Raw genomic sequence first — 27,869 nt, forward strand, 5'->3', positions numbered from 1 at the left:
TCACTTCATGCATGTTTGTTGATAGTAACTGAGGATGCACTTACTAGCCGTGATAGGAACCATAATGAAATATCACCTTTTATAATTCAATGGACCGGCAGATTATGCAGAGAACGCCTGGTATTAAATTGATGACGTGAGCACAAGTTCATGCATAGGAGTTGTCGTTGTGTACGGTACTCCGGTGAGGGGTGCCTCACGGAGGGGAGAGAGATGGGGAGCCATGGGGCGAGGAGTCACCGGGACGGTGATATACGAGTTACCCAGCTTCATAAACCTCACGACTGTGGCAACAAGTGCAAGATTACAATGAGTTGTGTCGTGCCTCTAGAGCTCCCTAGATCCGACTTATAAAGGCGCTCGGATCTAGAGTTAAATGGCAGAGATCCAACCGGATACGAGTAGGTCTAAGCTACGCTAAGTTATCTTGTTGTCTACGTCAAGGATCAACCTTTACTATGGGCTGGATCCGAGTACTTCTCTCCAGGCTGGCATCCTCCATCTTGATTCAACTGAGCTGTCCGGTTGGTCCATAGGCCTCACCACCATATATGAGCCACCCGAGCGTGCAGAAATTAGAACCCCGTCGTGGTATACCTAGTTCACATATCCACAACATGGGTCAAATCAACTGATATCATCCTATCTAAATCCATATGTATAGTGGTTCTGCATTGACGATACACTCATAGCAAGCCAATTCTTCAGAAAAGAAGCTACTCAACTAGCAATACATATTCGAAGAATGGAATTGAAGAAGGCAAAATAGTCTAAGATAACGCTGCAGTTGTCTCGCGCCTAGACTATGGGATTGTTAGATTATTAGGCAATTTACGTGTGAGATTAATTACCGAAAACAACATAACAGATGCACAAGCATACTTAACCACACACATCAGACTAAGCACATGCATCAGCTGAATATGGAAAAAGTAGCAGTGCAAGGTAGGAGAGAAAAGGCACGTACATCGCGACCGGGAAGGTCGCACCAGCAGCAGCACCACCACCATGAGAATTGTTGATGTCGCCCATGGTGTAGTCGGATCTGTCGATGAAGCAGTCGAACCGGCAAAGAAGAGCACGAACAGCAGCGAGCAGCCGCGCCGAGACGCTCCCCAAAAACCTTTTCGCCCGTCTCTCGGTGTAGGATCTCAACGGATGGAGTTTCAGAGGCCTGCTCTCCCGGACGGCTGTGCACGCAGTCGCCGGGATGGGGAAGATTAGAGAGTAGCGCAGCAAAAGGAACTTCGTGAGAGAGACGGACTAGAGAGTTCTGGGAGCTACATACTCCAGATCTGATATGTCTCCTGGTATAGCCTGGGAGGAGAGCCGACCGACCGCATTGCCACGCGTAGGAAGCCAGGGACACATGCACATGCAGGTCGATACGTACCCAACTCAGTTGGTGCACCAAGCAAAAATTTAGGCTTCCTTGAGTGTGTCTCGAACTCGAACTCGAGTCACGAAACGCGACGTGCGTGTGTGCGTGACGAGACGAGCCGAGCCGAGGCGGGGCGGGCAGAGGAGGAGGAGTGTGCAAGGGCTCCTTCTATTCTCACTCACTTGGAAGGACTAGAACAGCAGCCCTTATATACCACTCCAACTCTCTCTCAACTAGCAATGTGGACTAAACTTTGTCCCCCAAGGCTGTCCCAAGCTGCCAACGTGATGGGCCTTGAGATTTCAGGAATTGTAAACTACATGGGCTGCCTTACTGGACTGCAGCCCATCTACATTCAACAATCCCCCACCAGATCTCATATGCACATCAGATGACACATTATTTCCATTCACTGTTTAATATACCTGCACTTCAGTGGAGACTGTTAAGTTGAACTTCCACCTAGACAAGGAGCTACGCTTGACTACAACTGAACAATGGACTATGCCTTGAATTGTCAGTCTTTGTGCAGCAAGTTTCACTCAATGACGGCACGGTACTAGGCTACCATAGCCTTCCCCTCGGGTGGAGCTTATAAGTCATACTCCTCGGCCCTTCATGAGCTTACTAGAGATTCACTCAAATCTCCCACACTATGACCAGTAGTGTCACTGGTATAGGTGTGTTTTTCAAAGATCGCCATGTAGGACAGCGTCTTCGCTCATCAAGAGCCGCTCAGATCACATTAAGACATTGTCAGCCTGCCTTACAGTAACTATGAGAGAATTGCATTGATGGCGCGTGAAGCACACGTCCGTTAGGAACCCCAAGAGGAAGGTGTGATGCCTACAGCAACAAGTTTCCCTCAGTAAGAAACCAAGGTTATCGAACCATTAGGAGATGAAGGCCACGTGAAGGTTGTTGGTGAAGGAGTGTAGTGCGGCGCAACACCAGGGATTCCGGCGCCAACATGGAACCTACACAACACAATCACAATACTTTGCCCCAACTTAACAGTGAGGTTGTCAATCTCACCGGCTTGCCGAAAACAAAGGATTAAACGTATGGTGTGGAGAATGATGTTTGTTTGCGATGAACAACAGAGAACAGAGATTGCAGTAGATTATATTTCAGATGTAAAAGAATGGACCGGGGCACTAGTGGTGTCTCTCCAATAAGATAAATAGCATGTTGGGTGAACAAATTACAGTTGGGCAATTGACAAATAAAGATGCACATACATATATCATGATGACTACTATGAGATTTAATTAGGGCATTACGACAAAGAACATAGACCGCTATCCAGCATGCATCTATGCCTAAAAAATCCACCTTCGGGTTAGCATCCGCACCCCTTCCAGTATTAAGTTGCAAACAACAGACAATTGCATTAAGTACTACGCATAATGTAATCAACACAAATATCCTTAGACAAAGCATCGATGTTTTATCCCTAGTGGCAACAGCACATCCACAACCTTAGAACTTTCTGTCACTGTCCCAGATTCAATGGAGGCATGAACCCACTATCGAGCATAAATACTCCCTCTTGGAGTTACAAGTATCAACTTGGCCGAGTCTCTACTAGCAACGGAGAGCATGCAAGAACATAAACAACACATATATGATAGATTGATAATCAACTTGACATAGTATTCAATATTCATCGGATCCCAACAAACACAACATGTAGCATTACAAATAGATGATCTTGATCATGATAGGCAGCTCACAAGATCTAAACATGATAGCACAAGAGGAGAAGACAACCATCTAGCTACTGCTATGGACCCATATTCCAAGGATGAACTACTCACGCATCAGTCCGGAGGTGGGCATGGTGATGTAGAGCCCTCCGGTGATGATTCCCCTCTCCGGCAGGGTGCCGGAGGTGATCTCCTGAATCCCCCGAGATGGGATTGGCGGCGGCGTCACAGTAAATTTTCTCGTATCGTGGCTCTCGGTAATAGGGTTTTCGCGATGGAGAGAATATATAGGCGAAGGGGCAGAGTCGGGAGGCGCCCGAGGGGCCCACCCCATAGGGCGGCGCGCCCAAGGGTGGGGCCGCGCCCCCCTAGGGTGTGGCCGCCTCGTCGCCCCTCTTCGTCTCCTCTTCGGACTTCTGGAAGGCTCCGTGCAAAATAAGACCGTGGGCTTTTGTTTCGTCCAATTCCGAGAATATTTCCGTGCGGGATTTCGAAACCAAAAACAGCAGAAAACATGAACTGGCGCTTCGGCATCTTGTTAATAGGTTAGTGCCAGAAAATGCATCAAAATGATATAAAATGTATATAAAACATGTGAGTATTGTCATAAAACTAGCATGGAACATAAGAAATTATAGATACGTTTGAGACGTATCAAGCATCCCCAAGCTTAGTTCCTACTCGCCCTCGAGTAGGTAAACGATAACAAGGATAATTTCTGAAGTGACATGCTACTATCATAATCTTGATCAATACTATTGTAAAGCATATGAAATGAATGAAGTGATTCGAAGCAATAGTAAAGATAATGACTAAACAACTGAATCATATAGCAAAGACTTTACATGAATAGTACTTTCAAGACAAGTATCAATAAGTCTTGCATAAGAGTTAACTCATCAAGCAATAGATTCTTAATAGAAGGTTTTGAAGCAACACAAAGGATGATTAAGTTTCAGCAATTGCTTTCAACTTGTAACATGTGTATCTCATGGATAGTTGTCAACATAAAGCAATATAGCAAGTGCAATAAGTAAACATGTAAGAATCAATGTACACAGTTGACACAAGTGTTTGCTTCTAAGATAGAAAGAAGTAGGTAAACTGACTCAATATAAAGTAAAAGAAAGGCCCTTCGCAGAGGGAAGCATTGATTACTCATGTGCTAGAGCTTTTTATTTTGAAAACATGGAAACAATTTTGTCAACGGTAGTAATAATTCATATGTGTTATGCATAAAACCTCTTATAAGTTGCAAGCCTCATGCATCGAATACCAATAGTGCCCGCACCTTGTCCTAATTAGCTCGGATTTCCATGGATTATCATTGCATTACATATGTTTCAACCAAGTGTCACAAAGGGGTACCTCTATGCCACCTGTACAAAGGTCCAAGGAGATAGATCGCATTTGATTTCTCGGTTTTGATAGATCTCAACTTGAGGACATCCATACCGGGACAACATAGAAAACAGATAATGGACTCCTCTTTAATGCTTAAGCATTCAACAACAGATAATATTCTCATAAGAGATTGAGGTTTAATGTCCAAACTGAAACTTCCACCATGATACATGGCTTTGGTTGGCGGCCCAATGTTCTTCTCTAACAATATGCATACTCAAACCATGAGAGTGGTTTTGGTGTTCAGGGAGGTACGTGCGCACCCCCTAGATACCGTTGATTTGCTTTTAGATTCGCGGAGTGCTAACGGAGATAAAACGGGCTGTGAAATCCCAATCCCGCGATTCCGCCCGCGAGCCTGGGCCTCGCCGCCGTGGACCGCCCTTGCTCCGGCAACGTAGCCGACGTAGCCGCCCCAGAGAGCTGCCTCCTCCTCGTTCTACTTCGCGCCGCCATCTCGCCCCGGCCGGACTTGCCGACGGCCCGCGCCAGGAGTTTCCAGACGTGCGCGCACAGCGCCACGAAGCGCAAGGTGCGGCGGCCGCCCACCGAGGCTGCCCTCTGAAGCTCCACGAGGTCGGCCGCAGGGCTGCTCGAGGGCGTCGAGCTCCGCCCCTCCGTTGTCTCTGTGAATCGTTTTTCTCCGATGAGCGGTAACGGGCGCTGTGGTTCAGCGCTTGATTGCTGTTGTCCGCAGGCGAAGTAAGAAGTGGAGGCGATTACGAGCGGTAGTAGGTGGGGTTGGAGACGCGAGGAGGGGCTCGGCTGATTCCTCTCCCAAATCAACTCGTTTCCTCTCCCAAATCGAACACGAAGACGCGAGGAGGGGCTCGGCTGATTCCCAAATCGAACACGGCTCTGGTTGGAAATCCTTGATGCGGCGCTAGAGCTCGGCGGCCTCGATGGATCCCTTGGTGCGGCTGATGAAGCGGAGCCCCTTGACCGCGCGCTTGGCGCCAGCGCGGGACCGATTGACCCGGGCCTGGATGCATCGCCGCTCGCGGGCCGCCATGGCGACCTCGCGCTGCAGCTCGCCATGCGTGGGCGCACGGGGGGGGGGGGGCGCCGGCGCCGGGGACCGGGCGGCTCAGGGGTGCGCGACTGGATGGCGGCGGCGCCGTAGAGCGTGGTGCTGGTTGGCGGCTTGCTATCCCTCCCCGTACCATTAGCTACTCAGGTTACTGCTCTCTGGAGCTCCACGAAGAAGCAGGTCCTTATCCCCTTGATGGCCATTGACCGCTCCTCTCATCCCGCTAATCTTCGGGCCGGAGAATGGAGATGGTGACAGACGACTCAGTTCCTGATATGGGCGTGCTTGTCGGCGGCTCTACTGTTTCGTGCGGCAGCGGCGTGGGATTAGCGTGGTGGGGATTTTTATTCCCAAATTAAGTATTGCGTTTACTGTATCGAATCGTGCCTGGCTCCTCCTTTCCACCTCAGCACCTAACGGCAAGGACTAACGGCGTTAGACACATGTCGTTTCGTGGGGGCGTGCTCACGTACCCATGTGATTACCGAGCTTCATCCGCTCAAACCATTTAATCATGATAAATCACCCTTACTTCAGACAAGACGAACATGCATAGCAACTCACATGATATTCAACAAAGGTGTAAAAAGTTTATGGCGTCCCCAGAAACATGGTTACCGCTCAACAAGCAACTTAAGAAATAAGATACATAAGCGACATATTCAATACCACAGTAGTTTTTAAGCTATTTTCCCATGAGCTATGTATTGCAAAGACAAGGAATGAAATTTTAAAGGTAGCACACAAGCAATTTACTTTGGAATGGCAGAGAAATACCACATAGTAGGTAGTTATGGTGGACACAAATGGCATGGGTTTTGGCTCATGGTTTTTGGATGCACGAGAAGCATTTCCTCTCAGTACAAGGCTTGGGCTAGCAAGGTTGTTTGAAGCAAACACAAGTATGAACCGGTACAACAAAACTTACATAAGAACATATTGCAAGCATTATAAGACTCTACACTGTCTCCTTGTTGCTCAAACACTTTTACCAGAAAATATCTAGACCTTAGAGAGATCAATCATGCAATCCAAATTTCAACAAGCTCTACAGTAGTTCTCCGCTAATAGGTTTAAACTACATGATGCAAGAGCTTAAACATGATCTATGAGAGCTCAAAACAATTGCCAAGTATCAAATTTTATTCAAGACCATATACCATTTACCACATGAAGCATTTTCTGTTTCCAACCAAATAGCAATCAACGAAGCGGTTTTCAACTCCGCCATGAACATTAAAAGTAAAACTAAGAACACCAGTGTTCATATGAAAAAGCGGAGCGTGTCTTTCTCCAATATAAGGAATGCTAGGATCCGATTTTATTCAAACAAAAACAAACAGACGCTCCAAGTAAAGCACATAAGATGTGACGGAATAAAAATATAGTTTCACTAGAGGTGACCTGATAAGTTGTTGATGAAGAAGGGGATGCCTTGGGCATCCCCAAGCTTAGATGCTTGAGTCTTCTTGAAATATGCAGGGATGAACCACGGGGGCATCCCCAAGCTTAGACTTTTCACTCTTCTTGATCATAGTATATCATCCTCCTCTCTTGACCCTTGAAAACTTCCTCCACACCAAACTCAAAATAAACTCATTAGAGGGTCAGTGCATAATCAAAAAATTCACATGTTCAGAGGGGACACAATCATTCTTAATACTTCTGGACATTACCCAAAGCTACTGAAAGTTAATGGAACAAAGAAATCCACTCAACACAGTAAAAGAGGCAATGTGAAATAAAAGGCAGAATCTGTCAAAACAGAACAGTCCGTAAAGACGAATTTTTTAGAGGCACTTAACAGGCTCAGATGAAAAAGCTCAAAACTAATGAAAGTTGCGTACATATCTGAGGACCACGCATGAATTGTTGCAGCATTTTACAAGTTTCCTACAGAGAGATCTACTCAAATTCGTGACAGGTAAAAATCTGTTTCTGCGCAGGAATCCAAATCTAGTATCAACTTTACTATCAGAGACTTTACTTGGCACAACAATATGATAAGGAGAGGTTGCTACAGTAGTAACAACTTCAAAGACTCAACAAAACAGTAATAAAAACATACATGGGTTATCTCCCAAGAAGTGCTTTTCTTTAACGCCTTTCAGCTAGGCGCAGAAAGTGCAAATCAAGTATTATCAAGAGAAGAAGCATCAACATCATAATTTGTTCTAATAATAGAATCAAAAGGCAACTTCATTCTCTTTTTAGGGAAGTGTTCCATACATTTCTTGAGAGGGAATTGATACTTAATATTTCCTTCCTTCATATCAATAATAGCACCAACAGTTCGAAGAAAGGGTCTTCCCAAAATAATAGGACAAGATGCATTGCATTCGATATCCAAGACAACAAAATCAACGGGGACAAGGTTATTGTTAACCGTAATGTGAACATTATCAATCCTCCCCAAAGGTTTCTTTATAGAATTATCAGCGAGATTAACATCCAAATAACAATTTTTCAGTGGTGGCAAGTCAAGCATATCATAGAGTTTCTTAGGCATAACAGAAATACTTGCACCAAGATCACATAAAGCATTACAATCAAAATAATTGACCTTCATTTTAATGATGGGCTCCCAATCATCTTCCAACTTCCTAGGAATAGAAGCTTCAAGTTTTAATTTCTCTTCTCTAGCTTTAATGAGAGCATTTGTAATATGTTTTGTAAAGGCCAAATTTATAGCACTAGCATTAGGACTTCTAGCAAGTTTTTGTAAGAACTTAATAACTTCAGAGATATGAAAACTATCAAAATCTAAACCATTATGATCTAAAGCAATGGTATCATTGTCCAAAATATTCTGAAAAAATTCAGCACTTTTATCACAAACAGTTTCAGCAGTTTCAGGCAATTTTGCACGCTTTGTACTAGGAGTAGAAACATTGCCAACACCAATTATTTTACCATTGATAGTAGGAGGTTTAGCAACATGTGAAGCATCAACATTACTAGAGGTGGTAATAGTCCAAACTTTAGCTACATTATTCTCTTTAGCAAGTTTTTTTTCTTATTTTTCTTCTCTTTCCCACCTAGCATGCAATTCAGCCATCAATCTAATATTGTCATTAATTCGAACTTGTATGGCGTTTGCTGTAGAAAATGACTTAATATCTTTATCTTCATTAGGCATAACTTTCAATTTTAAAAGATCAACATCAGCGAGCAAGACTATCAACCTTAGAAGCAAGAACATCAATTTTACCAAGCTTTTCTTCAACAGATTTATTAAAAGCAGTTTGTGTACTAGTAAATTCTTTAAGCATGGCTTCAAGACCAGAGGGTGCACTCCTACTATTGTTGTAAGAATTACCATAAGAATTACCATAACCATTACCATTATTAGAAGGATATGGCCTATAATTGTTACCAAAATTATTCCTATAAGCATTGTTGTTGAAATTACTATTTTTAATGAAGTTCACATCAAAATGCTCTTCTTGAGCAACCAATGAAGCTAAAGGAACATTATTAGGATCAACATTAGATCTACCATTAACAAGCATAGACATAATAACATCAATCTTATCACTCAAGGAGGAGGTTTGTTCAACATAATTTACCTTCTTACCTTGCGGAGTCCTTTCAGTGTGCCATTCAGAGTAATTGATCATCATATCATCAAGAAGTTTTATTGCGGCACCCAAAGTGATGGACATAAAAGTACCTCCAGCAGCTGAATCCAATAGGTTCCCTGAAGAAAAATTTAATCATGCATAGAAGGTTTGGATGATCATCCAAGTAGTTAGTCCATGGGTTGGGCAATTCTTTACCAAAGATTTCATTCTTTCCCATGCTTGGGCAACATGTTCATTATCCAATTGCTTAAAATTCATAATGCTACTTCTCAAAGATATAATTTTAGCAGGAGGATAATATCTACCAATGAAAGCATCTTTACATTTAGTCCATGAATCAATACAATTCTTAGGCAAAGATAGCAACCAATCTCTCTTCCTCTTAAGGAGAAAGGAAACAATTTCAGTTTTATAATATCCCCATCTACATCCTTATACTTTTGCATTTCACAAAGTTCAACAAAATTATTAAGATGGGCAGCAGCATCATCAGTACTAACACCAGAAAAATGCTCTCTCATAACAAGATTTAGTAAAGCAGGTTTAATTTCATAAAATTCTGTTGTAGTAGCAGGTGGCGCAATAGGAGTGCATATAAAATCATTATTATTGGTGCTAGTGAAATCACACAACTTAGTGTTTTCAAAAGTATTCATTTTAACAGTAATAAAAATAAGTAAAGCAAACTAAATAAAGTAAAGTAAAACAAGTAACTAATTTTTTTGTGTTTTTGATATGAGAAGCAAACAAGACAGAAAATAAAGTAAAGTAAAGCAACACAATAAACAAAGTAAAGAGATTGGATGTGAGAGACTCCCCTTGCAGCGTGTCTTGATCTCCCCGGCAACGGCGCCAGAAAAATGCTTGATGGCACGTGAAGCACACGTCCGTTGGGAACCCCAAGAGGAAGGTGTGATGCGTACAGCAGCAAGTTTCCCTCAGTAAGAAACCAAGGTTATCGAACCAGTAGGAGATGAAGGCCACATGAAGGTTGTTGGTGAAGGAGTGTAGTGCGGCGCAACACCCGGGATTCCGGCGCCAACGTGGAACCTGCACAACACAATCACAATACTTTGCCCCAACTTAACAGTGAGGTTGTCAATCTCACCGGCTTGCCGAAAACAAAGGATTAAACGTATGGTGTGGAGAATGATGTTTGTTTGCTATGAACAACAGAGAACAGAGATTGCAGCAGATTGTATTTCAGATGTAAAAGAATGAACCGGGGTCCACAGTTCACTAGTAGTGTCTCTCCAATAAGATAAATAGCATGTTGGGTGAACAAATTACAGTTGGGCAATTGACAAATAGAGATGCACATACATATATCATGATGACTACTATGAGATTTAATTAGGGCATTACGACAAAGAACATAGACCGCTATCCAGCATGCATCTATGCCTAAAAAGTCCACCTTCGGGTTAGCATCCGCACCCCTTCCAGTATTAAGTTGCAAACAACAGACAATTGCATTAAGTACCGCGCGTAATGTAATCAACACAAATATCCTTAGACAAAGCATCGATGTTTTATCCCTAGTGGCAACAGCACATCCACAACCTTAGAACTTTATGTCATCTGTCCCGGATTCAATGGAGGCATGAACCCACTATCGAGCATAAATACTCCCTCTTGGAGTTACAAGTATCAACTTGGCCGAGCCTCTACTAGCAACGGAGAGCATGCAAGAACATAAACAACACATATATGATAGATTGATAATCAACTTGACATAGTATTCAATATTCATCGGATCCCAACAAACACAACATGTAGCATTACAAATAGACGATCTTGATCATGATAGGCAGCTCACAAGATCTAAACATGATAGCACAAGAGGAGAATACAACCATCTAGCTACTGCTATGGACCCATAGTCCAAGGATGAACTACTCACGCATCAGTCCGGAGGCGGGCATGGTGATGTAGAGCCCTCCGGTGATGATTCCCCTCTCCGGCAGGGTGCCGGAGGCGATCTCCTGAATCCCCCGAGATGGGATTGGCGGCGGCGGCACAGTAACTTTTCTCGTATCGTGGCTCTCGGTAATAGGGTTTTCGCGACGGAGAGAATATATAGGCGAAGGGGCAGAGTCGGGAGGCGCCCGAGGGGCCCACCCCATAGGGCGGCGCGCCCAAGGGTGGGGCCGCGCCCCCTAGGATGTGGCCGCCTCGTCGCCCCTCTTCGTCTCCTCTTCGGACTTCGGAAGGCTCCGTGCAAAATAAGACCGTGGGCTTTTGTTTCGTCCAATTCCGAGAATATTTCCTGTGTAGGATTTACGAAACCAAAAATAGCGAGAAAACGAGAACCGGCGCTTCGGCATCTTGTTAATAGGTTAGTGCTGGAAAATGCATCAAAATGATATAAAATGTATATAAAACATGTGAGTATTGTCATAAAACTAGCATGGAACATAAGAAATTATAGATACATTTGAGACGTATCATGCATCTGCAGCGGATTGGGAGTATTAAATTTTCTCTCAACTCAGTTACTCCGGTTTGTTTTCCCAAGTCCTAGTTCACGGAATTTTCGATCACATAGGTTGGGTTACCCCCTCGGAAACTCAAGTGGGTCTCAAACTCATCTCCCATGATGCAAGGTCTATCATATTTCTTGATAGTCCTTTTGTGAAAGGATCTGCCAGATTTTTAGCACTTTGGACATAATCCAATGCTATTACTCCGGAGTTCTTCAGTTTTCTGACAGACTTCAATCTCCTCTTGATATGTTTGGAACTTTTCATATTATCCTTAGAACTTTTCACTTTGATAATCATAGTTTGATTATCACGAGTTCATGAGGATGGCCGGTATTGGTTTTTCAACCATAGGCAAGTCCATCAAGAGCTCACAAAGCCATTCCGCTTCGACGATGAGCCGTATCTAATGTTGTGAGTTCCGCTTCCATAGTTGACCTCGTTAAGATGGTCCGCTTGCAAGACTTCCGAGAAACAACGCCACCACCAAGAGTGAAAACATATCCACTTGTGGCCTTCATCTTAGCATCTGAAATCCAATTGGAATCACTATACCCTTCAAGTCCTCTTGGATACCCGGTATAATGAAATCCATAACTCATGGTTCCCTTTAGATGGCGCATCACTCTCTCAAGAGCATGCCAATGATCATCTCCCGGGTTGGCCACAAACCAGCTAAGTTTGCATACAGCAAACGAGATATCAGGCCTCGTAGCGCAAGCTAAATACATGAGTGAACCAATGATTTGAGAATATCTTAATTGATCTCTAGTTGCCTTTCATTCTTTCAAAGCAAGACACTAGGATCATAAGGTGTAAGAGAAGATTTGCGATCAGCATAGCCAAATCTTCTCAACACCTTCTCAACATAATGAGATTGCACAAGTGTAATCCCATTATTCCCATCTCTCAATAACTTGATGTTCAATATAACATCAGCTTCTCCAAGATCTTTCATCTCGAAACACTGAGATAAGAAGGTTTTTACCTCTTCAATCACTTTGAGACTTGTCCCAAAAATTAGTATGTCATCCACATACAAGCATAAGACAACTCCCTCACCCCCACCATGGCGGTAGTACACATATTTGTCGGCTTCATTAACAACAAAGCCCACAGATATCAGAGTTCTTTCAAACTTCTCATGCCATTGTTTGGGTGCTTGTTTGAGACCATACAAAGATTTCTTTAATTTACACACCTTTCTTTCTTGACCTTGTAGTACAAAACCATCAGGCCGTTCCATGTAAATTTCCTCGTCCAACTCTCCATTTAAGAAAGTCGTCTTAACGTCCATTTGATGAACAAGAAGACCGTGTGAGGCAGCCAATGACAGTAGTACTCGAATGGTGGTCAATCTCGCCACATGTGAGTAGGTATCAAAGAAGTCTTCGTCTTCCTTTTGGGTATAGCCTTTGGCTACAAGCCGAGCTTTGTACTTCTCGATAGTACCATCAGCTCGAAGCTTCTTCTTAAATACCCATTTACATCCTACAGGTTTGCACCCATAAGGACGCTCAGTTAACTCCCATGTTCCATTAACCAAGATGGAATCCATCTCGCTTTGAACCGCTTCCTTCCAGTAGTCTGCATCAGGAGATGCGAAAGCTTCTGAAATGGTAGTGGGAGTATCATCCACAAGATACACAATGAAATCATTACCAAAATACTTTGCAATCCTTTGTCTCTTACTCCTTGTGGGAGCTTCATTGTCATCTTCATCAGAATCTGAACTCTCGTCATCAGATTCCTCATCAGACTCCATAGGAGTTTCATGTATTGGATCAGATTCCCAACTAGACATGCCATGCATATCTCTCATAGGAAATATAACCTCAAATAATGTGGCATCCCTTGATTCAAAGATGGTGCCAACATTCATGTCGTCCGCTCCAGATTTCACCACAAGAAATCTATAAGCAATGCCATGGGCAGCATAGCCAAGAAAGACACAATCCACGGTTTTTGGTCCAAGCTTTCGCTTCTTGGTGATTGGCAAATTCACTTTAGCCAAACAGCCCCAAGTTCGTAGGTAGGAGAGTGTTGGTCTTTTCTTTTCCCATTCCTCATAAGGGGTAATCTCTTTATTCTTGGTTGGAACACGGTTTAGGACATGACACGAAGTCAATATAGCCTCCTCCCACCATTCCTTGGATAAACCTGAAACATCTAACATGGCGTTAACCAAATCTGTTAGAGTACGGTTTTCCTTTCCGCAATCCCATTGGATTGTGGGGAATTGGGAGGTGTCCTCTCATGGATTATACCATGTTCCGCACAGAATAAATTGAACTCATTAGAAAAGTACTCTCCACCACGATCGGACCGAACCCTTTTTATCTTTCTTTCAAGTTGGTTCTCAACTTCAGCCTTATAGATTTTAAAGAAATCAAGAGCCTCAACTTTAGTTTTCAGGAGATACACATAATAGTACCTAGTGGAATCATCAATCAAAGTCATGAAATATTTCTTTCCATCTCTTCTCAACTCACCATTTATCTCACATAGATCTGAATGTATGAGCTCTAGTGGTGCCAAGTTTCTTTCCTTCGTAGGCTTGTGAGGCTTGCGAGGTTGCTTTGCTTGCACACAAGCATGACACTTAGAGCCTTTGACAAAGGTGAATTTCGGAATTAAACTCATATCAGCAAGACGCGTCATACAACCGAAATTAACATGACAAAGTCGTGAATGTCAAACATTAGTTTCATTAACACTAGTGCTTACATGGTTCACAACATTATCACAGAAGTCTTCTAGAGAGAAGCGAAACATTCCCTCACATTCATAGCCTTTTCCAACAAAAGTTCCATACTTAGACAATACAACTTTATTGGACTCAAACACCAACTTAAACCCATCTTTCATAAGGCGGGAGCCACTAACGAGATTCTTCTTGATAGAAGGGACATGCAGCACGTTCTTCAGTTGCACGATCTTTCCCAAAGTAAACTTCAGATCTACCATGCCAACACCACGAACAGTAGCATGTAACCCATTCCCCATCATTAGTGAGGAACCTCGGGCCTGATAAGAGGTAAACATGGAGATGTCAGCACACACATGAACATTAGCACATGTATCAACCCACCATTCTGTGGGCTGAAACACCGAAAGAACAGTAGGTAATATATTACCATACCCTGTAGTTCCTTCACCGGTGTTGCCAATGACCATGTTGATAGAATTTGAGTTTTGTCCAGCCTGATCTTTCTTTCCTTTGCGTTGTGGACAGCGATTAGCCCAATGGCCCGTCTCGCCACACACCCAGCAAGGATCTTTCTTCTCTGTTTTCCCCATCTTCTTGAAGTTGGTAGTCTGGGGGACTCCCTTGTTCTTTCCATTGGACTTGTGGGCATTTTTCTGCACCATATTGGCAGCAGAACGTCCCTCGGTTCCTCCAGTGTGTTTGTCTTTTGCCCTCGCCTTCTCCTCAACATCCAAAGAGCCCATGATATTCTCAACAGAGAACTCATGCCTCTGATATTTCAGAGAAGTGGCAAAGTTCCTCCATGAAGGGGAAGCTTAGCGACAATGCATACCGCGACAAACTTGTCCGGTAGCACACACTTGAGGAGCTCAAGTTCCTTTGCCATGATCTGTATCTCATGAGCCTGTTCTACTACGGATCGGTTCTCAACCATTCTCAGTAGTCACCGAACCGCCTCATTGCATACGGTTCACCTCCGGCATCGGCAGACACCAAACTTAGCGTCTAGTGCATCCCACAGTTCATTCCCATTTCGGATGTGCGGATAAGCATCAACCAACTTGTCTCCAAGCACACTTAGGACGGCACCCACAAAGATTACGGTGGCATCCCCGAACGCTTTATCCTCTTCAGGAGTAAGCGGACCTCTGGGAGTACCTTCCGCAACTCGGTGCACGCCCATAGAAGTGAGCCACAAGAGGGTCTTATTCTACCATCTCTTGAAATGAGAACCCGTAAACGGGTTCGGTTTGAGCGCAACAGCAAAACCAGACGGTGAAAATTGCCAAAGCATATAAGGTTTTTGGATTGTTAGATTATTAGGCAATTTCCGTGTGAGATTAATTACCGAAAACAACATAACAGATGCACAAGCATACTTAACCACACACATCAGACTAAGCACATGCATCAGATCTGAATATGGAAAAAGTAGCAGTGCAAGGTAGGAGAGAAAAAGCACGTACATCGCGACCGGGAAGGTCGCACCAGTAGCAGCAGCACCACCATGGGAATGGTTGATGTCGCCCATGGTGTAGTCGGATCTGTCGATGAAGCAGTCGAACCGACAAAGAGGAGCACGAACAACAGCGAGCAGTCGCGCCGAGACGCTCCCCAAAAACCTTATTGCCCGTCTCCCGGTGCAGGATCTCAACGGACGGAGTTTCGGAGACCTGCTCTCCCGGACGGCTGTGCATGCAGTCGCCGGGATGGGGAAGACTAGAGAGTAGCGCAGCAAAAGGAACTTCGTGAGAGAGACGGACTAGAGAGTTCTGGGAGCTATGTACTCCAGTTCTGATATGTCTCCTGGCATAGCCTGGGAGGAGAGCCGACCGACCGCGTTGCCACGCGTAGGAAGCCAGGGACACGCGGCGAGCATGCACATGCAGGTAGACACGTACCCAACTCAGTTGGTGCACCAAGCAAAAATTTAGGCTTCCTTGAGTGTGTCTCGAACTCGAACTCGAACTCGACTCACGAAACGCGACGTGTGTGCGTGCGTGCGTGACGAGACGATCCGAGCCGAGCCGAGGCGGGGCGGGCGGAGGAGGAGGAGTGCGCGAGGGCTCCTTCCATTCTCACTCACTTGGAAGGACTAGAACATCAGCCCTTATATACCACTCCAACTCTCTTCCAACTAGCAATGTGGGACTAAACTTTGTCCCCCAAGGTTGTCCCAAGCTGCCAACGTGATGGGCCTTGAGATTTCAGGAATTGTAGACTACATGGGCTGCCTTACTGGACTGCAGCCCATCTACATTCAACAGGGATCTCTTCTTTTTAGCAAATCTCGTAAATTGAATGTGCCTTCGAAGTTCGCATAATTGCTTGAAAGAAAAAAAAAACAAGACCAGATGTTCCCTATTGTTATCGGAACGAGACTAAATGTTCGCCCTTAATGAGATGGACCTTGATTCCTCTCTGGTCAGGAAAAGATGCCGCTCCTCTTTGAGACTCTCGAAATAGAACCCTCGACTTGATTAACAAGTTAGGAAGTAGGAAATGTGATTCTACCAGCATCATCCCACTCGCATTCCTAGCGCCGGAGGTAGCTAGAATTATGTAATGAACTACATGGTGAGTTCATTGCACCGGAGGCAGATAGATCGATCGTTGCAAAGATTTGTTGGCTTAGCTGCAGATTGATGTTTATGTTTAGCTCTTTTGAATGCATAGCTTGATGCAAGACATGTTGAAGTGTATAAGTAGATTGCCTAGCCCTTTCCATCAGTTCGGACTTTTGGTTCAAGTGGCTAGTGCATGAAGCTTAACATGGTATCAAAGCCCCAGGTCTCGAGTTCAAATCCTGGTTTTCACAATTTATTCTAAAAATTATCTCCCCCTTCTCGCAGCCTCTTGCCGTGTGGTCCCGTTCGGACTTTTGGTTCAAGTGGCTATTGCATGAAGCTTAACATGGTATCAGAGCCCAGGTCTCGAGTTCAAATTCTGGCTTTCACAATTTATTCTAAATTCCCCGCAGCCTCCTGCCGCGCCCGGCCTCCCGCTGCCTCTTTGCCTCTCTACACGTGTTGACTTGTTTTCTCGTCTTCCCGTCACACGTGAGAGGGGGTATTGAAGTGTATAAGTAGATTGCCTAGCCCTTTTCCATCAGTTCGGACTTTTGGTTCAAGTGGCTAGTGCATGAAGCTTAACAATTGCAACATTGGCAACTAATTAAATCTGTGAAGAGCAAGCAATTCTCATGCTTGTGATCACTCTGGAAAAAAAACATGTAATTTGGTAGCGATGCATGTTGATTTCTGCATCCCCCAGAATGCCATCAAATTATCAAATGTTTTTGTGTTGTAACTTTGTAAGATGCCCACCTGATTCCAGGGCAGTTAGTCTGTTAGCTCATGAACTTTTGCCTAGTTTTCTAGCACTGACACTTCACACATGTTAGTGGATAGCAACTGATGATGCACTTTCTAGCTGTGATAGGAACCAAGATGAAACATAGCCCTTTACCTGTAGTTCAGTGGACCGCCAGATTAAGCAGACAACCCTTGTATAAAATTGGTGCTGTGAGCACAAGTTCATGCATATGGGACTCAAATCAACTGATATCCTGTCTAAATCCGTATGTATATTAGTTCTGCATTTGAGCATACACTAATACGGTAATACCAGGCCAATTATTCAGAAAAGAAGCTACTGAACTAGCAACACATATTCACATACTACTCAAGCATCCTGATCATATTAAGATGAGAAATTCCTACTATTATATCATCATAAATTTAAGTACTACGTAGTATAATTCTACTGCCCAAACCCTTTGTTGCGCAAAGTCCTGGAACACCGAGTCCATCCCAGGAGCTCCAAGAACCAGCACTGCCGTCCGCTGCTGCTATCTCACCCAGGCCGATCATCTGACCATCATCGTCCTCCTTTAACAACCTGATGCACTGGAGAAGCATGTCGATCTCATCGTCCATGTCGCCGCCAAGATGTGCCTGATCGGCCCACAGCCGCGAAGCAAACAGGTTTGAGCAGATCAGGCGTACTAGTTTCATTTTCTACACCTCCTCGTCGTCATCGGCGACCTCGTATTCCTTCTGAGCGTACCCCATGGCGAGGAAATCCTCGATGATCCTCTCTTGCTCTTTAAAAGCAGCCTCTTGCTTGGCGGCAAGCATGTCTAGAGCCTCCCTGAACAAGGGACAGAAAAGGGGATCGCTTGGTGGCTTGTAGGGCGAGGGGAGGGGGTGTTCCATCATGTACCCGATGTGCTCCTTGCTCACAGTAACCATCACCCTCTTCCTCCTCCTCTTCCCACCATCCGCGGCAGCCTTGGACTCGTCGGGCATGGGATTCTTCGCCTTCATCTGCTCCTTCTTCGGCTTCGCTGATCCCCAGTTGGTCCTCTCTTCCTCAGCATCATATGGATCCATGCCGCGCTCTGGCAGTTTCAGGCTGCTCCCGCTTTCCGGAGGCACCATCCAACGTACGCGCCACATGTCGTCCGGCAACACGCTCTCCTCGCTTTCCACCCGTATCGGATCTAAGCACCATATGTGGTCGTCCAGCATCATGTCGACGCTCTCGCTTTCCGGAAGCATCAGACCTGTATGCCATGAGTAGGGCGTAATCATCTTCTCCTCGGCACTCTCGCTTTCCGGATGATTACGCCCTAATATATAGACCTGTATGCCATGAGTACACCTGTATGCCATGATTACGCCCTAATATATAGACCTGTATGCCATGAGTAGCTCCCTAATATATAGTCACTATGCCATGAGTAGACCTGTATGCCATGAGTAGACCTGTATAACTATATAGACCTGTATGCCATGAGTAGACCTGTATGCCATGAGTAGCATCAGATGTGAATTGCGAGGATGCAGCGGCGGCAGACCGAGGAAGAGAGAGGCTCCTCTCTCTCCCTAATATATAGTCACTACGTCACGTCTCCACATTGCCGGCACTTTGCTGCAGGCATTTTTTATAATTTGCCATTAATGGTAGGTTTAGCTGGCAGTTTAGGATTAGTGCCGCTAATGGTGATCTAATTACCGGCGATTAGGAAAAGTGCCCCTAATTTTGGATGAATACAGGCACAATTAAGAGCGCCGCTAGTCATTTGCGGCAGTTTTAAAAGATGCCGCCAAAGTTTCCCTGATTAGCGGCATAGAAAGTGCCGCAATTTTTTTTTTTTGAGATTGATGACACCCGCCAGAAGGGTACCTTAGTAATTTTAGAAAGAGCCGGACGAAAAAAAAGAAAAAAAACCCGCTTCGCTCTCGTCCAGGGCCACACGGGGGCGACTCCATCTCCTAACCCTAGCGGCCGGGACAAGCCCGCGCGGCCGACGGCGTCCGGCGGGGCATCTTTTTGCGGCGTCCACGGGGTGCTGGGCGGCGGATCCCGGCGTGCTTCGGCGGTCGCTGCTGCGTGTGAGGACGACCTATGCCTCCGCTCTGCCTCCAACGAGGTGCCACCATGGAGGGGGAGGGGGCGACGACGGGAAGGGAGATCTCCTCGGTGTTCCTCTTCGGGCAGAAGACGGCGATGTCCTCCGCCTGCTCCTCGAGTGGCAGTGCCGGAGTGGGAGACGGCTAAGGTGCTCCCCGACCTGGCTCTGTTCCTCGCCCAGGTCGTGCCATTCTACCCAGATTGCCTCCGCCCTCAATCTCCCATTCCTCTCCCGCTCTCACCGTCCCCGCCTCTCCCGCCGCGGCGAGGATCCATGGCGACCGGCGCCGCCGCCGGGCGGGCGTCGGTGCGGCCCGTCGACAGGAACGGCGCGGCGCCACGCGGCAGCGCGCGCTCCAAGTCGGTCTCGCCGCGGCGGCCGCCATCCCCCGCCCGAGCGCGCCCCGCCGCCGGCGACCACGACGGCGCCGCTGGTACGTCGGCTCCTTCCTCTCCCACGAATGTATCAGATGACGCCCCGCCCTTGGGCGCTCTTCCTGTTTTGGGGTTTCTCCGGGAATTTTATTGCGGCATGCTGGAAGCGGCAGTAGAGTTCTGCTGCTAGAAAGGGGATATTTTCTGGTAACCGGAATGCCATAGGTTAGACGCGCACCGCATCAGTGGCAGCTCGATGATACTATTAATTAATCGCTGTTACCTGAATATATTTGCATATATTACCGTTAGGCTGTCAATCCGTGTTCTTCAGTTACATATATCATGATACCTTTTTTTTTGCGAATTAGTTACATCATGATAACTGGCACATTACTGTTCTTATTACTACCATTTACAATTTCTAGATCGTTTTCGGAATTGATAAAGGGTGCGTTTCTCAGATGTGTGCAGAGTAAGGGTCGCGGGAAGGATCCGGCCGAAGAACGCCGATGAACTAGCTCAGGGCGCCGACTTCGATAATATTGTGGAGTTGCAGCCTGAGGTTAGTATGTCCGGCCTATTTTACTCGCTGAGCCCGTGCTTCTTTATTAGCATCACCGACATCATGGATTAAAGTTCTTTTGAAATTTTTGCTCGCTATTGCAAGTACATTGTATAGGATTGGTGGATTTTGCAGATCATTGTTACTCCATGGTTGAGAGGAGAGATTCCTGTTGCATAGTTAGCACTATATTATAATAGATCACCTGATTAGTCCACCTACAAAAGTGATGCCATAAACTTGTTAATTTGGTATATGTAAAGTGAGTTATCTGAATTTGTGAACAATCTCTCTGCTGTTTGCTAAGAAATTTAACTGTAGCTTTACGGGCTTGGCTAGTCGATTCTATGTAGTTCCCTTGTGTTTGAGATTTTGGAATGTAGACAGAGGCACGCTGATGATAGCTGAGTCCGCACGCTGATGAAATTATATCTCGTATTGGTGATAATGTTTTTTCTTTCTTTTATCCGCAAGTTCTGTTTGTTCTGGGTGGCAGGGGAGGGTGGGGATGACGCTCTCCAAGTGCTGGATCTGAAGGCCGGAGGTTGAGCTAAATGCCCCAGTATTATTATTTTGTGGATCGGCTCCACCAACGCCTCACCAAGGCGAAGATATTCGAGGAGTACACAATTCCTTGATTATTGGCAGTAGTGCTCCAAATTTCTATATGCGGTACTTTATACGGTAATATTAGCTTGCTGTTATGCATGGCTAGCTCACAATACATTTAGTTGAGCATATACAACAGGATTATCGTACTACAAGTTGATTGCTGCATTGAACTAAGCCCTGCTGAATATATGTATTAGTGATGTAAAATGTTATCTAGCCATTATTTGCATTAGAAATTAGAAAATATATTTATGTAGCCTTTCAAAGGTTTATGAACTGCCGAGTGATGTGCTCTTTTATTGTTCTTATTATTTCTTGGTGAATGTTAACTAATGGACTGCTAAGTATGTAGGAAAAAAAGACAAAACACCAGTTCTGTATTTCATTGCCTGTTCTAAGCTGCTAAGTTTTTGTGTTGTTGCCACTTAGGTACATGGTTGTTGAAGAACATAGGTAGTGCATCCTAATATATTGGTTTTTACAAAAAAATACGTTTTTGGTATATCCTCTGAGTTAGATAGTACATCATACTGACTTGGAGGTCCTTCATCCAATGCCACGCACATATTGAAATCCGGCCAGGGCCATATCATAACACACTCCCATAAATTTTAGAAGTTTACCATATATATCAGTATCTGGTTCCAAACACTAAACTTACTCTTAGAAGTTTGCTGCTCATCACTTTCTCGTGTTCCCATGTAGAATGTTGAATTAGCTCTTATTCTGTACTCCCTCCGTTCCCTATTAACTGACTCTGATTTATTACAACTTTTTACTAAATCAGAGTCAATTAATAGGGAACACAGGGAGTACTTGCTTGCTTATATCACACCCTTTTCATGCTACCCCCTACAAAAAAAGATTGGCAATTGAAATTCTTTGGACAGTTAATCAACAGTTGACAAAAAACATTCAACCTCCTGTCGACGATGTCCAGTCTTATTCACTTGCATTTCTTTTCACATTTAATGACATGACACTTTCCTTTGAATCTTTTACTAGTTCATTGCTCTCTGATCTGCTTATATTTTGATTAGTTTTTATTTAACCTTTTGTTGTGTAGAATAAGATTGTATAGGGATCTGTCGATGTCGAACTATTCTTAGAGGCTGCACTTGGTTTATATTATGGAAAAGTAAACAAACCTGACAGGCTAAAGGTGATCATTGTATTGCTTACTGCTTAGGGACATGTTACAGTTACACAATCAAACATGAATTGGATTTATTGTGTTCTCAGCTACTCAACTTACCTCTAATTCGGAACATACATTCTGTAGGCTCTTTTACTTCTTGCACGCTCCATTGAGGCAGATCCAAGCACAGTTATTATGTGGGTGTTTTATCTTCATATTTACTATCAAAAGGATGAAGGACTTGGAACATTTTCAGTGAACTGGAGGGTGGGTGGAGGGCGGAGGGCGCGCTCACCGGTGCTCTGACTTCATGCTCGACGAGGAAGAGGGCTTGAATGTATCGAGTTTTGTTAGGTAACTTTGTAGTATATATGACATTTCAGATAACTGAAAGGTAAACCTCAACCTGTTTGTTTGCGAATATGAGTAGTGGGGCCTCTTGCAGATCCTCATGTCGAAGCGCTTTCTCTGCAGCAACAATGTTCCAGTCACCATTCACTCCAGTAAATCCAAAATTTTCCAGTCCCAAGGACAGATACAGGTCTGTGAAGAAATGGAAGCACCTTACCAAGAGCAGATTTGGCATCTTCAAATGTTGATGCGGAGGCAGAATCAATAACATATACTATAGCATGTGCCTCATCATAATATTTCTCCCATATTGTTCTTAGGCCAGGCTGTCAAAAACATGTAATCCGCATTGGAATTTGCAATAGCTAGAAAAATATTATTATCGAACTTGTATTTTTTGTGAAATTTACGAATGAAGTTGATCCCTCCTTGTTAGCTGTCATGAAGTTAAGATCATATCTACAGTTTAATATGCTTCATTAAGCAAAACATAAATCATATAACGTGAAAGGTGTAACTTGTTAATCATCATTCATAGCCAAAGTTTATGTTTGTACAACACTTAAAGTAGATTAGACAGTAGTAGTAAACGAGAAACTTTCGCACAGCTATAAGGTACATATAAAGGATGTAGACCAAGATCACTGCACCATTGAAGCAAGGTCTTACATAAGATAAACATTTTCTGCAGATCTTAAATGAATGTGGAAAACTTGTAAAAAATGATGGTTACATGCCTTCAGTATAAATATTGACTGTAATATTTCAATAGTTTGCATATCTTCAGGAAAATTTAATGTTTGAGGCTTCGAAACAAGGGAATGAAAACTGGCCTACATTTGCCAGCTACCTAATCTAGCTACCTTGGTTTTGCAAAATGAAGAGTGTTCTATCTCCAGGAATTAGAGTGACAGCATGGAGAAAATGCAATTGCATGATTCTAGCATCAATGAGTCATTCTGTTTGAAATAGAATGCGACATTTGTTGCTCAAGTAAAGATTTGCAGTCAAACTAAAATAAGCTGTGAAACACAATCTGGCGACCAGTGTAGCCAAACATCAATCAGTGTATTGCCCGGTTCTAGCAAAAGTAGATAAAACATGTGCAGCTCTACTATGGTTACAATTAATATTCTTGAGCAAGATCTCTCCCAGGTTTCATCATTTTGATATCCATTAATAGATGAGCAAATGCCCATCTATCTTCCATAAACTGAAAACAACCCCGAATGGTGAACGGGGAAGCTTGTCTAATGTCTATAGCACAAGAAACCATACCTGGCCTCCCAGATACCAGAAAACAAGTTTCACATTTGCATCTTCAATGCGTCCAATATTAAGCCCCACAGTTGGAATGACACGATCATGTGGAAGCCCTTCTCCTTTCAAATAGATTGACTTCAACTTTTCTAGCAAGGTCTGCATAGTCATGATTAGAAGCATGTCAAGTTTTAGTGTAAATCTAATAATCATATAGAAATAAACTCAATCTTCAACATGAGGATACTGCCACGTAAAGGAGACATGGTTGGGTCAATACTTCATGCATGTAAACATAAGTTTCAGATGAATTACCGTCTTCCCAGCCTTATGGACTCCAAGTATGAGTAGTCGGAACTCTGTCTTGCTAAACACATGGTTCCACAGGCCGTAGAACAAGGAGAACATTTCTGGTATTCCCCTCTTCTCAATCGGTTACGACCTTGGTGCACCGATGACCCCGCAACCTGAATAAATCAATCTCAGGTTACACATATTTTCCTTGTACTAATCTGAGATATGAATCTGAAGCAACTAAATACTCGATAATGAGCAGGCTCTGACTTTCAAAATTGCAATGAATACTCAGTACAGTATCATCAACGCCACACTTGCATTGCGCGATAGCACGAACTACCCATTCCCAAACCCTGGGCTAATCCAAACCATCCACCACCACCATTTCGGATTCTCAAACTGGACGAGCGGTACCAATTCGTCCCAACCACGACCAATTCGGTTCACCAATACCTAACCCCCTGCCAGATCCCAACTCCGTTCAAGAGTGGGAATATTTGCACACATCCGAACACCAACCGCGGAATCGCTCGGCGTACCATTGAAGTAAACCAATGCGCATCAAATCTGGGGCGGCGAAAACAAATTCTAGAGCGGAGAGGGTAAAAAGCGTGTAAACCACGATGCGGAGGCGAAGATCCAGATCACTCACCGGAGGAGGGGACGGACTCGTACCTGCCACTGGTCGTCCACTCTCTGCCGCCGCCAGGCAGGCGCTGTTGTCGGCGAGCAGCGGGAGGAGGGGCGGCCTGAACGAGCCTGGAGAGGGTGGCTCTCCTCCAAGAGAACGAGGACGAGCTTACGAGCGTCGCGCGGCCGGCCACCATCGTCCACGCCAGGAGTGCCGAGGACGAAATCGAGTGCGCGCGCGACCGCGCGTCCAGCCGCCGCCGCTCCTTTGCTCCCTTCTGCCGCCGCCGCTCGGTCTCACCTCCAACCGCGCTGAGCTCCGTCTCCATGGCCGGGCTGGGCCGAGCCGCCGCTATCTCTAGAGGAGGAGGAGGAGGTGAGAGGAGGCAGGGATTGGGGGAGGACGGGAGGCACGGGATTGGGGAGAGGATGAGGCTTTGGTTGGCTAGGGTTTTCACCTCTTCAATTTTCTGAGCGACGCGAGCACGAACCCTCGTTGTCTCAAACAAACGGCCCCACGCATGCACGGGCCCAGCCGTCATGCACCCAGAACAAGCAGCGGCTGGTACAAAAATAATTACTGGATCCGACGGTTGAGGTGCAAAGCGGGTTTCAGAAGGGTGAAACGGACGAACACGATCGTTTTGCCCCTCTCAGACCCCCTGGATGGCTGGGTAGTCTAGCAACATTTATAGGAGAAATATATTGGTTCTGCATTTGACGATACACTCATGCCAAGCCAAGTCTTCAGAAAAAGAAGCTACTGAACTAGCAATACATATTCACATAGTACCTCTCAAGTATCCTGATCATATTTTCGCAAAAAAAAAGTATCCTGATCATATTCTGATCTGAAATGCCTACGATTATCATCATAAATTTAAGTACTACTGCCCGAACCCTTGTTGTACATACTCCTGGAGCACCGAGTCTACTCCGGGAGTAGAACAGGAGCTCCAAGAACCAGCGCTGCCGCCCGCTGCCGCTCCGCCGCCGACCAGTTGGCTGTTGCCCTCCTCGAAGCCGCTGATCTGCCGGAGCAGCATGTCGAGCTCATCCTCCATGTCGCCGCCAAAGGTCACGGAGCTCGCCGTCGGTGTGGAGCTCGAGCTGTCGATGCCCGCTGCCGCCTCGCCGGTGGTGCTCGTGGAGAGCGGTGTGGTGCTGCCGCTGCCCCAGACGGCTCCCTGGTCTTCCACGCTAACGCGGCCCGTGTAGGGACTGGTTTGGATATGCGACCAGAACCTAGCTGTACCGATCCCTGCGTAGCTGGTGGCAGCAGGAGAAAGAAGAGATTGCTGGGCCGGCCACGGTGGTGCGGCGAGGTTGCCGTAGAAGGTGAACGAGCCGGGGTTAGATTCCTGTGGGATGCCGTGGCGCCGCTGCACGCTTAGCTGCATCCTCTCGAGCGCCGATGACGACGCGGCGCCGTAGCCGGCCGGGCTGGCGAGGATGAGGCGTGGCTGCGGCAGCGCGTACCTGATCCCCCGGCGGCCGCCACCGAGCAATCGCCGCTTGAGCTTGGTGTTCCAGTAGTTCTTGACGTCGTTGTCCGTCCTCCCCGGCAGCTGCGCGGCGATGGTCGACCACCTGCACCATGAAATTAAGTCCTTTAGCTACGCGTCGCAGCGGTGGTTGGAAAGGTGTCTACCTAGTATATGAACGCGGATGCGCGTCTATGCGCGGAGGCACGAACCTGCTCCCGATGCTGGCGTAGAGGCTGCATATGAGCCGGTCCTCGTCGTCGGTGAATCCGCCGTGCCGGATGTTGGGCCGGAGGTAGTTGAGCCACCGCAGCCGGCAGCTCTTGCCGCACCTGTTCAGGCCTGCAGCCATCGACGTGCGCATATAAACACATGATCGATCACTCCGGTCATCCGGTGCCACAGAGGCACATGCGCATAGCCAGCCGCCCTGGTGGGCACGAAAGATCATTGCATCATACATATACACACGTACCGATCTTGCGAGGGAGCGCGATCCAGTTTTCGCCGGTACCGTGCGCGGCGATGTAGGCCCTGAGCACGGCGTCCTCCTCCGCCGCCCACGGCCCCTTCTTCACGCTCGCCTTGTCGCAGCACGGCGCCCGCCCCATCTTCAGTTCACCCGGAGCGAGCTTGACCTCTCGATCGATCTCCTTCGCTCCTTCGGTTCACCTCTAGCTTACCAGCTAGCTCGATCGCATGTAGCGTGCACCGCTGTGGCCGACGCAGCAGCAGTGAGTGCTGGGTTGATCGACGGCGCCGGTGGATGGCTTGTGAGTGGTGAGACCGTGAGAGTGTGCCGCGAGGACCGGGCATTTTATAGGGACCGATGAGCTCGGGTTGACGGCTTGGGAGGACAAAAGTACTATGCTATATACTGCTCCTAGTATTAATCGATTTGTATATGGCCGCCCCTCTCGATTGCTCCATGTCATGCTTGCGCGCTCAGCTTGTTCTCAACTTCTTTTTGCGTGACTATGTTTCAGACTTTCAGTCCTTCTCAGTCCTCAGATATGTCATCAAATCCTAGTTGCAAATCAAATCATGTTGCAACTGATAACTAGCATGAATCACGAAACAAATCTGACGGCTTGAATAATTTTTATTAGTTGCATCTTCATCTGCAACTGAAAAAATCTCAGTTGCAACTTCAGTTGCAACTAAAAAAATCCAGTTGTAACGCAACTTGCAACTTATATGCATAAATTATGATGCAACAAACGGTTTATGACTTGACTGAGCATGAACCAAATCCCTAGACTTTTTTAAATCTCACTCCCCTACAATTATTTTGTTTACAATTTCATACCTCTTTATTCATTATATGAATCACAGCTGCATCACAATCCAAAAGAAGTAATTCTAGAGAAAAATATGTTTTTCGTCTTTCTTTAAGTAAGGGCAAAGCTTTGCATGTATTGTAATATATATTGACATA

At 45.5% G+C, this 27,869-nt stretch overlaps 2 protein-coding genes and 1 long non-coding RNA gene across 3 annotated transcripts; 1 reads left to right on the forward strand and 2 right to left on the reverse strand.

Annotated features, from left to right (window-relative positions):
* The first annotated feature begins 20,553 nt into the window (after nucleotides 1-20,553).
* Nucleotides 20,554-22,541, forward strand: LOC124654728. The gene is made up of 2 exons (XR_006988435.1): nucleotides 20,554-20,659; nucleotides 21,156-22,541. It is a non-coding gene; the product is annotated as an uncharacterized LOC124654728 (long non-coding RNA).
* A 240-nt stretch (nucleotides 22,542-22,781) lies between these two features.
* LOC124654727 (ADP-ribosylation factor-related protein 1-like) lies at nucleotides 22,782-24,428 on the reverse strand. Its single transcript, XM_047193725.1, has 4 exons — nucleotides 24,336-24,428; nucleotides 24,039-24,179; nucleotides 22,978-23,086; nucleotides 22,782-22,877 (listed from the first exon to the last, which is right to left on the reverse strand). Exons 1-4 carry the CDS (start codon nucleotides 24,426-24,428, stop codon nucleotides 22,789-22,791), a joined length of 432 nt encoding a protein of 143 aa, XP_047049681.1. The 3' UTR covers nucleotides 22,782-22,788.
* Nucleotides 24,429-25,834: 1,406 nt separating this feature from the next.
* Nucleotides 25,835-27,042, reverse strand: LOC124651743 (transcription factor MYB36-like). Its single transcript, XM_047190778.1, has 3 exons — nucleotides 26,907-27,042; nucleotides 26,644-26,773; nucleotides 25,835-26,537 (listed from the first exon to the last, which is right to left on the reverse strand). The coding sequence occupies exons 1-3, from the start codon at nucleotides 27,040-27,042 to the stop codon at nucleotides 25,835-25,837; spliced, it is 969 nt and encodes a 322-aa protein (XP_047046734.1).
* Nucleotides 27,043-27,869: the final 827 nt, after the last annotated feature.

This window comes from Lolium rigidum, chromosome 5 (assembly GCF_022539505.1).
Source record: "Lolium rigidum isolate FL_2022 chromosome 5, APGP_CSIRO_Lrig_0.1, whole genome shotgun sequence".
In the NCBI taxonomy this organism is placed as follows: domain Eukaryota; kingdom Viridiplantae; phylum Streptophyta; class Magnoliopsida; order Poales; family Poaceae; genus Lolium; species Lolium rigidum.

Excerpts from the sequence above, each read along its gene's own strand:
- LOC124654727 (XM_047193725.1), bottom strand. The coding sequence starts at position 24,428 with ATGTTCTCCTTGTTCTACGGCCTGTGGAACCATGTGTTTAGCAAGACA. Across the intron at positions 24,180-24,335 it reads TCCATAAGGCTGGGAAGACG|ACCTTGCTAGAAAAGTTGAA; the intron begins GTAATTCATCTG and ends ATGACTATGCAG. Across the intron at positions 22,878-22,977 it reads AGATGCCAAATCTGCTCTTG|AGAAAGCGCTTCGACATGAG; the intron begins GTAAGGTGCTTC and ends TTGTTGCTGCAG.
- LOC124651743 (XM_047190778.1), bottom strand. The coding sequence starts at position 27,042 with ATGGGGCGGGCGCCGTGCTGCGACAAGGCGAGCGTGAAGAAGGGGCCG. Across the intron at positions 26,774-26,906 it reads CGCGCTCCCTCGCAAGATCG|GCCTGAACAGGTGCGGCAAG; the intron begins GTACGTGTGTAT and ends CGATGGCTGCAG. Across the intron at positions 26,538-26,643 it reads TACGCCAGCATCGGGAGCAG|GTGGTCGACCATCGCCGCGC; the intron begins GTTCGTGCCTCC and ends TTCATGGTGCAG.